This window comes from Nelumbo nucifera, chromosome 3 (genome assembly GCF_055504915.1).
Source record: "Nelumbo nucifera cultivar China Antique chromosome 3, China Antique-T2T, whole genome shotgun sequence".
Taxonomy (NCBI): Eukaryota; Viridiplantae; Streptophyta; class Magnoliopsida; order Proteales; family Nelumbonaceae; genus Nelumbo; species Nelumbo nucifera.
In genome coordinates this window covers 92,372,182-92,386,738 of record NC_142651.1, presented here as the reverse complement: position 1 = coordinate 92,386,738, position 14,557 = coordinate 92,372,182, and the positions used below count along the sequence as shown (strand labels likewise).

Below are 14,557 nucleotides of genomic sequence, written 5' to 3'. Positions count from 1 at the left end.
AGCGTCGTAGTTGGATGCAATGCAATGGTCTCCTTGGCACTCTAGCGTTTCTTCAGCCTTGCTTCTGGCTGCTTCATTACCTTTCCTCACCTTTTCCTTGGCTCCACGCTGCTGCTGCTGCTTTGCATTTTCGGTTGCATGCCAACAACCTGGGCGAACTATTGCATGGATTGAAGGGCTTATGCATAGAGTGGGAGATGAGTCAGTGAATTACAGTGGAGATAACAGCTTAAACGGAGGGAGAAAGATAGAATGGTGTTGAATCATGCTGGCCTATTGCACTGTTGAGGACAAATGGCTTGGTATGAATGGAGGACCAAAAATAACTCTTTTCCAGTGCATCCAGATTGAATTTGCGACTGACTGGCTTTTAGTAATGTCTTCGCTAATTGAATAATGAAGCATAATATTGCTTTAGAAAAGATGGATTGAACCATCAATAGTGCCATTTGGCTTAGTTGGCAAGGTTTCTGGCAGGTTGTAGCAGAGACTTGAATCAAATCCTGCCGTCACCAGGGTTGGGGTGTAATGGGTAGTAGACAGACTATCCCAAATGTGTAGCCCCATGAAGCAAGAAAAATAAAATAAAAAAAAATCCTGAACTTAGCCATTACAATATCATTTATTTGCTTAGATAAGGAATTCAATTTAATTAAAAATCCAGTAAGTAGACGTAGTTGTCTTGAGCTTAATTGAGATAATATCCAGCTGAGAATGGCCAATCTGAATGGGTTGAGAACAAAAACATTCGACTGAGATAACCATTTCAGTTATTTGATTGTTGTTAACTTGAGAAAAAAACACTCTCTTAAACTATTTCTTCTATTTTCATCACTACGATTGCTACAACTAGATCATCATCACGATCATTCAATACCACAACAATTAATTACCAGTACCAGGTGTTGAGACTTGAGAGAAAGGATTCTTGTAGAGGGAGGAGAATGAGATTAATTACCACCGTCCCATACCAGACCCAACCCATTAACATCTCTACGCATGAGCATCAGATCAGAATACACTTGGAAAACTATGCAAACAAGTGAAATTTATGTAAGACTAGAATTTTGAACCTAAGCATTTCCAGCGCTGTAATAGTATGCAATGTATATGTTTGTAGCTTGAGTCAATGCAGTGCTGAATCCTAACTCTTGTGATTCAATATTTCTCTGATCTTAATAAAAGTCTTATTTGCTGATAAAAAAATACTATGCTATGTATACATTATTGTTATTATTATTTTGATAAATCTATGTATATGTATACATTATTTTATTGGCAGAATTACTTTTCACTAATCAAAATAACAAATAAAACATGATTTGTGTTTATATTTAGACATCAAGTTGAGGCAAGTCCCTCTCTTTGTCAAATCAGTACAATGAACCATTTAACATGGACAAACACTTTTTAAGTGTTCAAAAAACAAAAAAGAAAAGAAATGACACCATCCATGGCTGGTTTTTACCTCAGCCCTTATACTGGCTTTTCCTGGAAAAGAAATATAACAATCCAACTGTGCCGTATCTACTTTTGTACCTGTACTCTCTTGTCCCTGATGGGCAGTTCAATGGGTTTTTGAGCCTCATGTGGGTGGTTTGGGCCCTTGTATACCTTGAGATGAGTGAAGAGAGCCCTACCCAGCTGCACAGTCCAAATATCCAATACAGACGTTGGGCAGCTTAGAAAAGGAGATTATGATATGCTACAAAAGAATATTAAGGAAATATAATGGTACTTCCAAGACAGTATACAACATATCTTCTGTGAGCAAATCTCTGTGCAAGTAGCCAAAGGAAAACAACCATTTTCATTTTTTCCAATAACATTATCAAGTATATTGTTAATATGATACTTTTGCAGAAAGCATTAATCAAGGTGTTGTAGTTAAAACAAAAGGCATAGATATCACATAGAAAGAAAAGAAACTATTATGTATAAGAAATACACAAATCAGTAATAGTAGTAATTAAAATGAAAGAAAATACATGTACATATAGGTACAAACAATAGTACATGAGAACCTGGAAAACATATGGGGTAGCCACTGTAATAGCACCTCAGCCCAGAACTACGGCCATTTAGAACCAAAAGGAGGCTGCTTCAGGCTCTAGTTACGAGCCATTTTCCCCTTTAAAGGAAATGACCAGGAAAAGGAAAGGCTCAGTGGTTACCTAAAAATGATTCTTCACACAAAAACAGACTGAACCTAACATGGAAAATGCCAATCACTTGACCACATGTTATTCTCAAGAAATAATTTAATAAGAATCTTTCAAGGAAGTCTACAGGAACATGCTTTCCTCAAACTTTCCAAGGCATTTATTCATCAAAAAAAAAAACTTTCCAAAGCATTCAAGTTAATAAGGTGTTTCTTCAGATCAAAACTATGTTGTTCCTTGAACACAAATGCAAAGGAAAAAACAAAAATTAGAATAAAATATGCTGTGCTTGAAAAGCATTCTTGCTCATAATTCATAAACAGCCTTATTACATGGTTTCACATGTTTCAACTCAGTGAACCACAAAATACAGAATGTTCAAACCATGTCAACACGGACAAGTGGAACAAAGCATAACTCAACCATATTAACATAGGCTAACAAAGCATACTGCCTTCTTTTGGTGATCACAGCACACCACATACACCATACAGATAAGAGGCCATGGTAGTTCCCAAATGATCAAACTCACATTTTATGAAAAACACAGTACACCAAGCTCATCAGTTATGTAGTTAGCCACAATTTCAGTCATCTGCATCAACCACTTGCTATGGACTAATGTTCAATAAATATGCACCCTAGACAACGTTAATTTCACAAGCGAGATCCAAAGAATTTTATCATTAATTAATTATGAAGTCACGTATTTCCTTAGTGCCCATTTGGGAGGGCTTTCTTGTGGCAGCTTTTGGTTTGCAAGGTGGGGCCCATCTGGACAGCATATAAGTAATCCACTAATTTCCTTGGTGCTCATTTGGGAGGGCTTTCATCTAGCGGCTTCCGGCTTTATGAGGGCCCCACCTGGACAGATTATATGCTAAGTTTGTGAAAACCCCAAGAAGTCTAAAATAGCTGTCCTCAGCCAGAAGTAGGGCTTTCTGCTGAAGCTTCTTTTAGTCATTTCTCCAAAGCAGCTCAATCAAATCTTCAGCCCTCCCAGGAGGACTTTTCGTGGCAGCTTTTGGTTTTGCATGGTGGGCCACATCCAAAGATCAAAAAATCGCAATGTATCAGGGCATATCGGCCAATACATATTGTATCAGCATTCAGCAACCCCCCGATAAGCCCCTATTACAGGTGTTTCAGGGTCTGGCCTAGTCCAGGGTGTAGACGGGCCTTAAACCGACCCCCTGAACCAATTTGAAAATAAAATTAAAAAGAATCATACATATAGCGCAGCACGATACAAACCGATATGCCCCAATTTAGAACCTTAGCCTCATCTGAACAGCATATGAGCAATGTTTGGAAAAAACTGAAAAGCCCAAATTTGCTGTCCTTCAGCCAAATAAAGAGATTTCCATTGAAACTTCTTTTAGTGGCCTCTCCAAAGCAGCTCAGTAAAAGATACTAATCAAAAAGCTTCAACCCTCACAAACTGACCCTTAATACTAATAGTTATCTTTACCATCATTTTTTAAATCATATTTTATATATATATATATAAGAGAAGAAAGGAATTTGGAAAGAAAAAATAAGAAATGTTACTCACCCTCCCCTTAGGAAGCATGCCTCGGACAGCATGTTCAATTATTCTCTCTGGAATTCTTTGTTGGAGCTGATCAAATGTTTCCACCTTCATGCCACCAGGTCTTCCAGAATGCCTCCTATATAGCTTTTGTGTCCTCTTTTTACCAGATACAGCAACCTTTTCTGCATTCACCTGTTTTCAAGTACATTTATCTGAGTTTAGTACCAATCATTAAAGAAACACATGAAAGAAGCACATAATTCTTATTTATACTTGAAATCACATGGCGATGAAAGAAGATAAGAGCTATCATTAAGGACCCCTCAATTTTTGTAACTTGGATTAAACATGTAGAAACTTATAGAAAAAATTATGGAGTGAGCACATGACCAACTGTGCATCCTGACTATGAATTTCTCTAGGCCTGACCCAGGGAATAAGCATACAAAATCTGAGAAACAACAGTTACTCAATAAGTCAATTTAAATGAAGATCTAAACTTGCACCAGCAATTGTGGGAGACACACTGAAAAGGAATTTATTAACCCAACATGGTTCAGCAACTCATATCTTCCAAGAAGTCAACTAAAAAACAAAACCAATTTACTCAAGCAGTGGGCATGAAGCCCAAGTTTTGGCCCCACAGGGATTTGATCAGGAGTAACCGTGCATCAAAGAGAGAGAAGAAAATATAGAGATCCTAAATATGTGTTTTGAAAAGTATTATGTTAATGTGGAAGACTCCACCTCAAAAAAGAGGAAAAAAAGTCTAAAGATTCTATTGAGATTCAGCAGTTTCTTATGATTTTCTTGTTTATAATCATTAGTTAGTGTTATTGGGCCCAACGCCCATTAGTTTATGGTGCTTTTCTTGGAGCTTTTTTTTGTTATGAACAGTAGATGCCCTATTAAGGGCATATTAGTCTTTATAATCAATCCTTTTTATGAGTATATAAGATAATAAGTGGGGTGACCAGATCATTATTGGCTTTTCCCCATCTCTTCTTCTCTTTCTCTTCTCTTCTCACTAAGAACTCTTTCTTTTGGTTTTTCTTTTTCACTGTTATCAAATCAAGTTATTGTTTTCTCTTTTTCTACTTGGTATTAAAGCAACTTTTGGGATTTTTTGTCTTCCATCATGCAGCCCTAGATCAGCTGATTGCATGGTGAGTTAGAGAGCTGATCGAAAACTCTAAAAGTGCCCAGTTCTTGGATTTTTTGGTGGATCTAGAACCCTTTGTGCTAGATCTTGGATTGATCATCAAAATCAAGAAGAACTAGAGGAAAAAGAGTCTTGATTGCAGTAGGGCTCTTTATTTTTGACCTAGGAAGGGGCGCTCTGGAGTTTTTAGACTTCTTGGTGTTCTCCAAAGGGGCGGTTCAAGTTCTGGAGTTTTATGAGGTCTCTAGTGGGAGAAGCAGCTTTTTCTCCTATTTCTACTGGCTCCCATGGAAACAGGAATCTTTGTGGGCAAAGGTTTCTAGGTATCAAAAGGTTGATTGAGGCCTAAAAGGTATAAATCTATTTTCTCTCACGGTTGATTTTCTAAACTATTCTGGCAATTATGGAGGGCTCGGAGTTGAGTACAAATCTACTAGTGAAATGGGACTAAGTGGAGGAGGTGCTAGTAACCCTTTTGGGGCAAGGACCATCACTATAGTTAGGTTGGATGGTACAAACTATTTGGAGCAGCCACAATCAGCCAAAAAGGCCATTGGTGCTCGTGGAAAATTGGAGTATGTCACTGATGAAAAAAAGAAACCTGAGACTAACTCTTCCCAATGGGTGCAGGAGAACTACATGGTGATGACCTGGCTGTGCAACTCTAAGTTACCCCATATAATCAAAAATTTTCTATGGGCCAACACATCTAAGGAGATTTGGGATGGAATTGTAGACTTACTCATAGAGTGAAAATGTTGCTAGGGCCTTCCAGTTGAGGAATCAAGTGATTGCTACTAGGAAGGGCGATAAATCTGTTGCAATTTATCTTTAAGCCCTCAAAACCTTATGGCAGGAGAGAGATCATTTGGAGACTGTGGTTTGGGAGAATAATAAAGATGCAACTACTTACTAGAAGGTGGTAGAGAAGAATAGAATGTTTGAGTTTCTAGCAGGACTCAACCTAGAGTATGATATTGCACGACAAAATGTTCTTTCCCATGATAGTGTAACTCTCACTCGGGCATATGCCTTTGTGTCTAGAGAAGAAAGTTGGAGGAATATGATGATGAGGAACTTAAACCTTGAGCAGTTTGATATGGTTAGCACAATGAAACCTAAGCCTGGTGAGGATAAGGGTGGTAGTGATGGTAGGAAGGAGGACAAGAAGGACTTGATCTATGACTATTGTAAGAAGCCTAAGCATATCAAAAATAACTGTTGAAAGCTTCATCCACACCTTATACCAAGTTGGCTTAGAAACAAGAAAGGGAATCCTAATATGGCAGTCATTGTTGACTTATCTAGACCACTACCATAGCTTCTTTGGAATCAGTTGCAACTATTGCAGTTAGGGCCAAGTTGGAGAGATATGGGCAATTTCTAAGTCAAAGAGATACAACTAGTTCAAACTCTTCACCAGGTGGACAGAAAGGTGCAAGTGGCCCAAGAGCTAGTCATTCTACTTCATTTGCACATACATGTAGTTCATATGCCACTGCAAATTATGCCTCCACTATAAGTAAGGGAGAACCTCCCTGGATTATAGATTCAAGAGCTTCAAAACATATGATGGCTCCCACGTTCCCATTGAGTGTCCATAGTTGATGGCTCCCATGTTCCCATTGTTGAGAAAGGATCTATCAAAATAACTGATACCATTTCCCTGCCTTCTATACTGCATGTTCCTAGGTTGAGTACTAACCTTTCATCTGTGAGCAGTTGACAAAAAAATTGAATTGTTTAGTAATTTTTTCTCCTGGCCATTGTGTTTTGTAGGATCAGGAGCCAAAAAGGGCGACTAAGAGTGGTCATGAGGTGAATGGAGTATACCTTCTCGATGTGCTTCCCAGTCATCAGAGTCATCATGTCAGTAGCAGGATTAATGAGTCACAGAGCCAGTGGGTCAGATAGGACATTTGTCATTTGGTTCTTTGTGCTTTTTGTTTCCAAAGTTGTTTAAATCTACTAAGTTGTCCAATTTGGGGTGTAAAGGTTGTCAACTTGGAAAACATTGCAAGCATTCATTTAAGCAAAGTTATAAAAGATATTCTTCAGTTTTTTATATTGTTCACACTGATGTTTGGAGACCATATCATGTTCCTTCTATGGGTAGCTACCATTACTTTCTACTGTTTGTGGATGATTATTCATGGTACTCTTGGGTATATTTGATGAGATCTTGTGATGAAGTACCTTCCTTGGTACAACAGTTCCACTAGATGGTGTTGACGTAGTTTGGAGTACAAGTGAAGGTGTTCAGATTAAATAATGCTAGAGAATATTTTGAAAAAAAAAAGTTGCATCATATTTATTAGAGCATGGAGTATTCCATCAGAGTAGCTATACATATATTCCACAACAGAATGGTGTAGAAGAAAGGAAGAACAGACATTGTGGAAGTGACATGAAGTATGATGGTGAGCTCCATAGTTCCAATTCGGTTTTGAGGTGATACAGTTCTCAAAACAGTCTTCTTGATTAATTGGGTACCCTCTCGTGTTCTTGGATACACTACTGTGTTCAGTCTTCTTTTTCTTGAGGGGAGATGTTTCATGTTCCATTGAAGGTGTTTGGATGTGTATTCTCTGTCCATATTATTGGTCCTCACTGCTCAAAGATGGACCCTAAGGCAAAGAAGTATGTATCCTCGAGTATGCATGAAATCAAAAGGGGTATTGTTATTATGATCCTATGTCAAAGAATTGGTATGTTACCATGGATGTCACCTTTTTTTAATCTACATCTTTCTTTTCGAAGAGTCTTTCTTAGGGGGAGTATTTTGGGGAAGGAAATGAGCAACCTACACTTCCTATTCCAGCTCCTTTACCTACTCCAATGCCTGACCTAGTTATTCCACCTACTTAGCTTGCTCCATTGCATCCTACTAAGTTTTTTACACGACAACGCCTACGGTAGCATAAGGAGGTTGACTCCACAACAAAGGAACCCATACCACTTCCTATCAACTCATCTGAAATTCCAAGTTCGGATGACACATACCTAGGTATGCCTTTTGCTCCATCTAATGTTCCAATTCATGTTGATACTACACCTGTACCTAACACCACTACAGATTGCCTAAACCTTCCAATTGCACTCCGAAAGGGGAAGAAAAAGTGCACAACCCATTGTATCTCACATCATCTTCCTACAATGGGTTATCTCCCTCCTACTAGGCATTTGTTGCTTCTCTTGATTCTATGTTTATACCCAAGACTGTTAGTGAGGATCTCTCCAAACCTGAGTGGAAGATAGCTATGTAGGAGGAAATGGAAGCCTTGATTATAAGCCAAACCTGGGAAGTTGTGGATCTACTTGATGGGAAGGATACAATTGGTTGCATATGGGTTTATACTGTGAAGTACAGGGTTGATGGAAGCATATAAAGGTACAATGCAAGGCTGGTTGCAAAATGGTACACTTAGACTTATAGGATAGACTACTTGGAGGCTTTTGCACCGGTGGCCAAGATGAATTCAGTTCAGATCCTTTTATCTCTAGCAGTTGCTTACTCTTGGCCCCTCTTCCAACTTGATGTGAAAAATTCTTTTCTTAATTGGAGATTTGCAAGAGGTGTACATGGACCTTCTAGCTAGTTTTTACAGCGATATGAGCAAAGGAAGGGTATGCAGATTGAATAAGTCCTTATATAGTTATATGGTTTCAAACAATCACCTAGAGATTGGTTTAATAGGTTTAAGAGTGCATTGACTGTGTTTGGTTATACTCAAACCCAGTCTAATCATACTTTGTTTGTAAAGAGAAGGGGATCATTGGTGTCAGTGTTAATAGTGTATGTGGATGGCATTGTAGTCACAGAAAATGACCTAAGTGAGGCTGATGCATTGAAGAAAAACGTATACCAAAAGATAAGAAAACTTGGGGTTAAACCAATTGATACACCCATTGACTAAAATCACAAAACTAATGCTTCATAAGGTAAGCTAGTAAAGGATGTTGGGAGGTATCAGAGATTGGTGGGTCGGTTGTTATACTTGTGCATGACAAGACCAAATATCTCCTATGCAATTAGTGTGGTGAGTCGGTACATGCATGCCCCACAAGTTCAACACTAGAAAGCCATTGATAGGATTCTTGCTTATCTAAAAGGACATCTAGGCAAAGGGATATTATTTGTTGACCATGGACATTGGAAGTTGGGAGCTTATACAGATGTTGATTGGCTGACGAGTCGGCCCGACCTGGCCCATTCTAAGTTGGGCTAGGACATTATTTTAGGCTTGCGAGCTCGGGATTGAGACTAAAACACCATGCCCGACCTTTTCTTGTGTCGAGCTAGGGATTTTTCAAAGCCCGATCCCAACTTGATAATATATATTATATAATAAAAAATATATTTTATTTAATAAAAAATATATACAATATTTCTTCTTTTTTTTCAAGTAATAGTGAGATCTTTTATTATTTTTGAGTTTTGAGGGCTTTTAATATAAATAAAATACTTTTTTATTGAACAAAAAAAAGAAAAAAAATTTTGTTTTCAAATCTTTGGTCAGGCTCAGACTTGGGTCAAGACCTAGGCCCAATTGTCAGACTAGGCTCGGGCTCGGGCCTGAATGTATTTTGTTGATACAAAGGCGAAGCTTGGCCCATGAATAGGTCTAATCGGGAGTGTGCACTCTTGTTGGAGGCAATCTGATTTCATGGAAGAGTAAGAAGCAACCAGTTGTAGCTAGGTCAAGTGTAGAAGTTGAATATAGAGCTATGTTACATGGTGTTTCAAAGCTTCTTTGGGTTCGATCCTTATTAGGAGAGATTGGAGTTGATGCACAAGAACCTATGATGTTGCACTATGATTATCAAATAGCAATTAACATTGCTCAACCCAATTCAGCATGACAGAACAAAACATATAGAGGTGGACAGACATTTCATAAGAGAAAGGGTGACATCTGGGTAAGTGTAACTACCATATGTTGCATCTGATTTACAGCTAGTTGATGTTCTCACAAAAGGAGTTGCAAGCAATAAACTTGAACATGATCTATGAAAGTTGGGAATGTGTGACATATACTCCCAACATAAGGCGGAGTGTTGAGATTTAGTAGTTTCTTATGATTTTCTTGTTTATAATCATTAGTTAGTGTTATTGGGCCAAGGCCCATTAGTTTTTGTTGTTTTTTCGGAGCTATTTTTATGTTATGAATAGTAGCCACCCTATTAAGGGCATATTAGTCTCTGTAATCAATCCTTTTTATGAGCATATAAGATAATGAGTGAGGCATCCAAATCATTATTGGCTTCTCCCCATCTCTTCTTCTCTTCTCACTACAACTCTTTCTTTCTTTCTTTCTTTCTTTCTTTTTCACTGTTTTCAAATCAAATTATTGTTTTCTCTTTTTCTACTAATTCCATTAAGGTTTTAGTTTCCTTTGTGGGATAGAGAGGTTGTATAGATACCAACAGGGAGAAAAACAAACAAAAAGAAAAGAAAAAAGAAAATAAAGTGGGGGAAAAAGGGGGGAAGAGCATCCCAACCAATTAGATGTTGATAAAAACAGTCCAAAAATATCAAACTAGATTTGTAAAAAAAACACTTGCACTCAAGCTTGGGCTTTCAATTACTTTCTCCTCGACCTTCTACCAGAACTTCAGGTAGCTAATCCATAGCTTTTCCTTTAGCACCTCCAAAAAAATAAATCCAATACTCATAGACTAGGTCAACTAAGTTGACTGATGACTAGTCAGTCTAGTCAACTACAAAGTCTTATTTTTTTATGAAAGGTAAAGTATGAACTGTATTAACTGAAAATGTGTCAAAAGATTACATCATTTAGGTCTTCTTCGAATCGGTGTTGTGCTGATATAAAATTGCCAAAAACAAGGGGACCACATCAAATAGTCAAAGTTGCAATCTTTCTTTGAAAAACAAAGGCTGACACTCCCTATCTCAGCATATCCTGCTTCCCTTCTAACATTTGTGAGAACAAGATTACTGAAACTAAATCTTCTATATCTTAAATTTAGAAAATATATATTTTTTTTGACTAGTTAATACCAAGACATTGACTGGTCACCACATTACCTATGAGGCCAAAACAACAATCATCTGCTTACCACATTGACAACATTGCTCCCCCCTTTCCACCATAAATCCATTCTCAGGGTCTCCCAAATCTCCACCCTTAGTCATGACATGCTCCTCTTCAATCCTCTATTATTCTTCACTAGATATAACATTCTTCCCTTGTTCATCTCTATTGGAAGCCAGGTCAGACCATAAAAATATATCCTGCAACTCCAAAATCTCTCTGTTGTCACTATAAAAAGGTGCTTAGTGCTTAGTAAGCATCTTCACCTGTGCAAAGGATATCAGTAAACTATTTAGAAATAGGTGGGCTCCAACATTGAGCATGAGATACATATATCCCATTTCATCATCATCATCATCCATGCTTTATCCCAACTATATAGGGATATCTATATCCCATTTGACTTACCAAATTTCTAGAATGAAGAAAACTTATGTTCCAACTAAAGTTAAACCTAAAACATAAACTTCCACAATGTATCTCCTTAAAAATAAAAGATCTTGGTTGTTCAATCTAAACATTGCTGTCTTGCATTATTGAACTATTGATTGCACAGTTCTGAAAAGGATAGTCATGTATGCATCAAAATGAAGAAATTAAATCTCCACTACCCTCTTATCATGTGAGCCAATGGATCTATGGATTCCATGAGAAAAGCAACCTTTTTTGCTTATTTATTATGATGCCAAAAGAAGAATAAGCTATCAAGGTTGCCATGTAATAGTATGGATGTTTGAAGTGGAACTTGTCAGAAGAAAAAAAAATAGCAAGAAAGCATTACTTGATTCTTGGTGAGGGAACAGAAAAGGAAAAGAAACAAAGACTATTTTTGGATCCTCAACAAATATTTTGGCATGCTAAAAAAATTGTGAGATAAAAATAGTTATCTTTTGCTGATCAAAAAATAATTATTTTTTTAAATAATTTTCATCATTTTTTAATGTTTAATTGCAACTTTGAGACAAACTGGGAAAACAGGGCCATCAGATGAACACTAAATTTTAGGCTTACATGGAAAAGAGAGACTTCTATGAAATCACAGGTTTTTTGGATGTGAGTAACTTAAGTAGACAGTTATCAGTAGGATTCTTAAAAGTAAAACCTACAATCTCATCCAAGAAACAATGTACATTGACTTAACTTCAGGAAGGGCAAAAGTTATTTTACGCTGTTCTCACTCTAGATTTGGATTTTTTTTTGCTACCCTTAGTATTTTACCGGCAGCCAAACACTAAAATTTAATACTTTATAAATAACCATCTTGCAATATATTTTATGTCCAAGCAAATGCAGCCATAGTGGAAAACAGATGTCTTTGTCTAACCCTGATAGACCATCATCTTTTGCATAGTGTAGAATAATTAAGAAAAAAACAAAATTCCAAATATGAATTGTATAAACTGACTTATATCACAAGGCAGCATACACTAATACACAAAAGTAGAGTAACTGAAAAGAACATATTTACACCTACATCAAGCTGAAAATAGCCATCTGCAAGTAGCATATATATGTACATACATACCACTATAACAAATGCCCCCATGTCCACACTGGGAGTATAGGTTGCCAGATTCTTCCCTCGGATATGAATGGCTATAGTTGATGCTAATCTTCCCAGAATTTTGTCAGTTGCATCCACAACATACCATGTTTTTTCTGTGTTTACATGATCTGCAGCTTTTGGGTACCATGTCTTATTCCAAATATCCTGAAAAAAGAAAAGAATATGTAGTTTCATCAATGCCAGAATTTATTTTTGCACTTAAGTCAGCATTTGCAGAAAGGCATTGGTCACAGAATCTCATTCTATGATTCTATGAAGAATCAGACAAATGAAAAAAATAAACAAAATAGAGTGGTTAAAAATTAATCAACTTTTAATACACCATTTAGCAAAAAAAAAACTAAATACACTGGCTCCAAGATCCCGAACATGGACGAAGTAAGAACCTGATTTGATGCCCAATTGCCCATCAATACATAGTAAAAGAATATTCTACTAATTTAATTATACACTAAAAAAATGTGTAAAAAATTGAATCCACAGCAGGTCTGCCTCGTGCCAGTTGTTTGTAGTTGGCCAACCAAAAAACGCTTCAACACGAAGTACTTGATTGGAAGAAAAACCGAACTCAGTTGTCCCGAAATCTAAGGCCTAGATAGTATGGATGAATCGACCAGCTTGAGCCCCATTATAAACTGGAAATGTCAACGCCAAAAACTGGTGAAGGCAGGGTTCAGTCGGATTAGGTCATTAATTTGGCTCAACTTACAAAGTATAGAACTATTTCATGTTCCTTTGACTGCCTCAAAATAGACCTTACACTTTCTCTGCAGTTCACCAAAACCGAGGAAAGAGGAACATTCATCTTGTTTTCCTTCTTTTGGTGGGTAAGCTGCACTTTACGAAGAGAAACATGGAGAAGAGATGCACGGAGAGTCACAAACAGAGGTTCATAGCCCCTAGACCGGACATATGCTGGTAGAGGAACTCTTCCCAAGGAGTATTCCTCCACCGTTATATAAACACCACTACCCAATATTGGTCTCAGCCATCTGGGGTTTTGAGAGGAGTACATTCCCTAGAAACATGCCTCAACTGTTCATGGAACTTATAGAAAAACCAAAAAAAAAAAGAAGAAGAAGAAGAAGAAAATAAGACGATTTGTATCCATCTCAAGACATTCTTTCAAATTTCAATAATTCAAGAAACGTTCACATTCAGCAGACCCATTTGAAATCTCCTTTAACCCTTCTATGCATGCTTTCACTAGGTTCGATGGAAGTTATGAATTGGAATTGCAAACGCATAAGCGCATAAATAGAGAGCTGGAGATAAAAGAGAGAGAAAATTACAGGGCCGTTGATATTGGACTCGTCGAACATCCACTTCTGCTCCTTGGGAATTACTGCATCTCCCTGGCAACGAATCTGGTTGGGGGTTGGCTTAGCGAGGGTAAGTGCTCGAGCTTGAACAAAAGGTTTGGGTGCTACTGCAACTGGAAATCCAAGGAACGGAGTCTTGGGAGAGGCAAATGAGGATAATTTTTGGGGCGGAATGGAAAGGAAGGCCGACGGGGCCGTATGAGCTACCGCCATTTCTCTTCTCCTGGGAGTGTTAACTACTACTCAGTGGATAAGGTGGAGCTGACAATTAACGGAGGAGCGGCTTCCGACTTCCGAGGGCGCGGGGGAAATATGTAGTGCAAACTGTGAATAGTATGTATTATGGAAGACACCGGATCTGCTCCTCACACAGGGCGCCTCACTCGCGCCTTACATGCACTTCGTACCATGCATTAAAAACATCTCCCGTAATAATAATTTATAAATACGGGGATGTTCCCAATCCAGGCGCCCCTGTGTGAGGAGTAGATCCCATTTCCTGAAGTAGTGCACACTGCGTATGTCACACAGGGGCGCCTCACAGGAACATCCACCGTGCACTGAGAACATCTGAATAATAATTTATAAGTATGGAAAATGTTTCCAATGTATGGTAGGATATACGTGTGAGATCGGTGTGAGGCGCCCTTGTGAGGAAGAGATGGGGTCTCCACTACACAACTGCACATCTTTAGGATCACCCTGAGTGTGAGATACGCACCCTTAACAGCTGCGCATTACGAGAATGACAAAC

The 14,557-nt window shown here is 38.0% G+C and overlaps 1 protein-coding gene across 1 annotated transcript; it reads right to left on the bottom strand.

Moving 5' to 3' along the window:
• Positions 1-1,304: 1,304 nt before the first annotated feature.
• EMB1473 (Ribosomal protein L13 family protein) lies at positions 1,305-14,124 on the bottom strand. The gene is made up of 4 exons (XM_010275169.3): positions 13,774-14,124; positions 12,440-12,625; positions 3,718-3,888; positions 1,305-1,644 (listed from the first exon to the last, which is right to left on the bottom strand). The coding sequence occupies exons 1-4, from the start codon at positions 14,014-14,016 to the stop codon at positions 1,528-1,530; spliced, it is 717 nt and encodes a 238-aa protein (XP_010273471.1). The 5' UTR covers positions 14,017-14,124; the 3' UTR covers positions 1,305-1,527.
• Between the last annotated feature and the right edge of the window lie 433 nt (positions 14,125-14,557).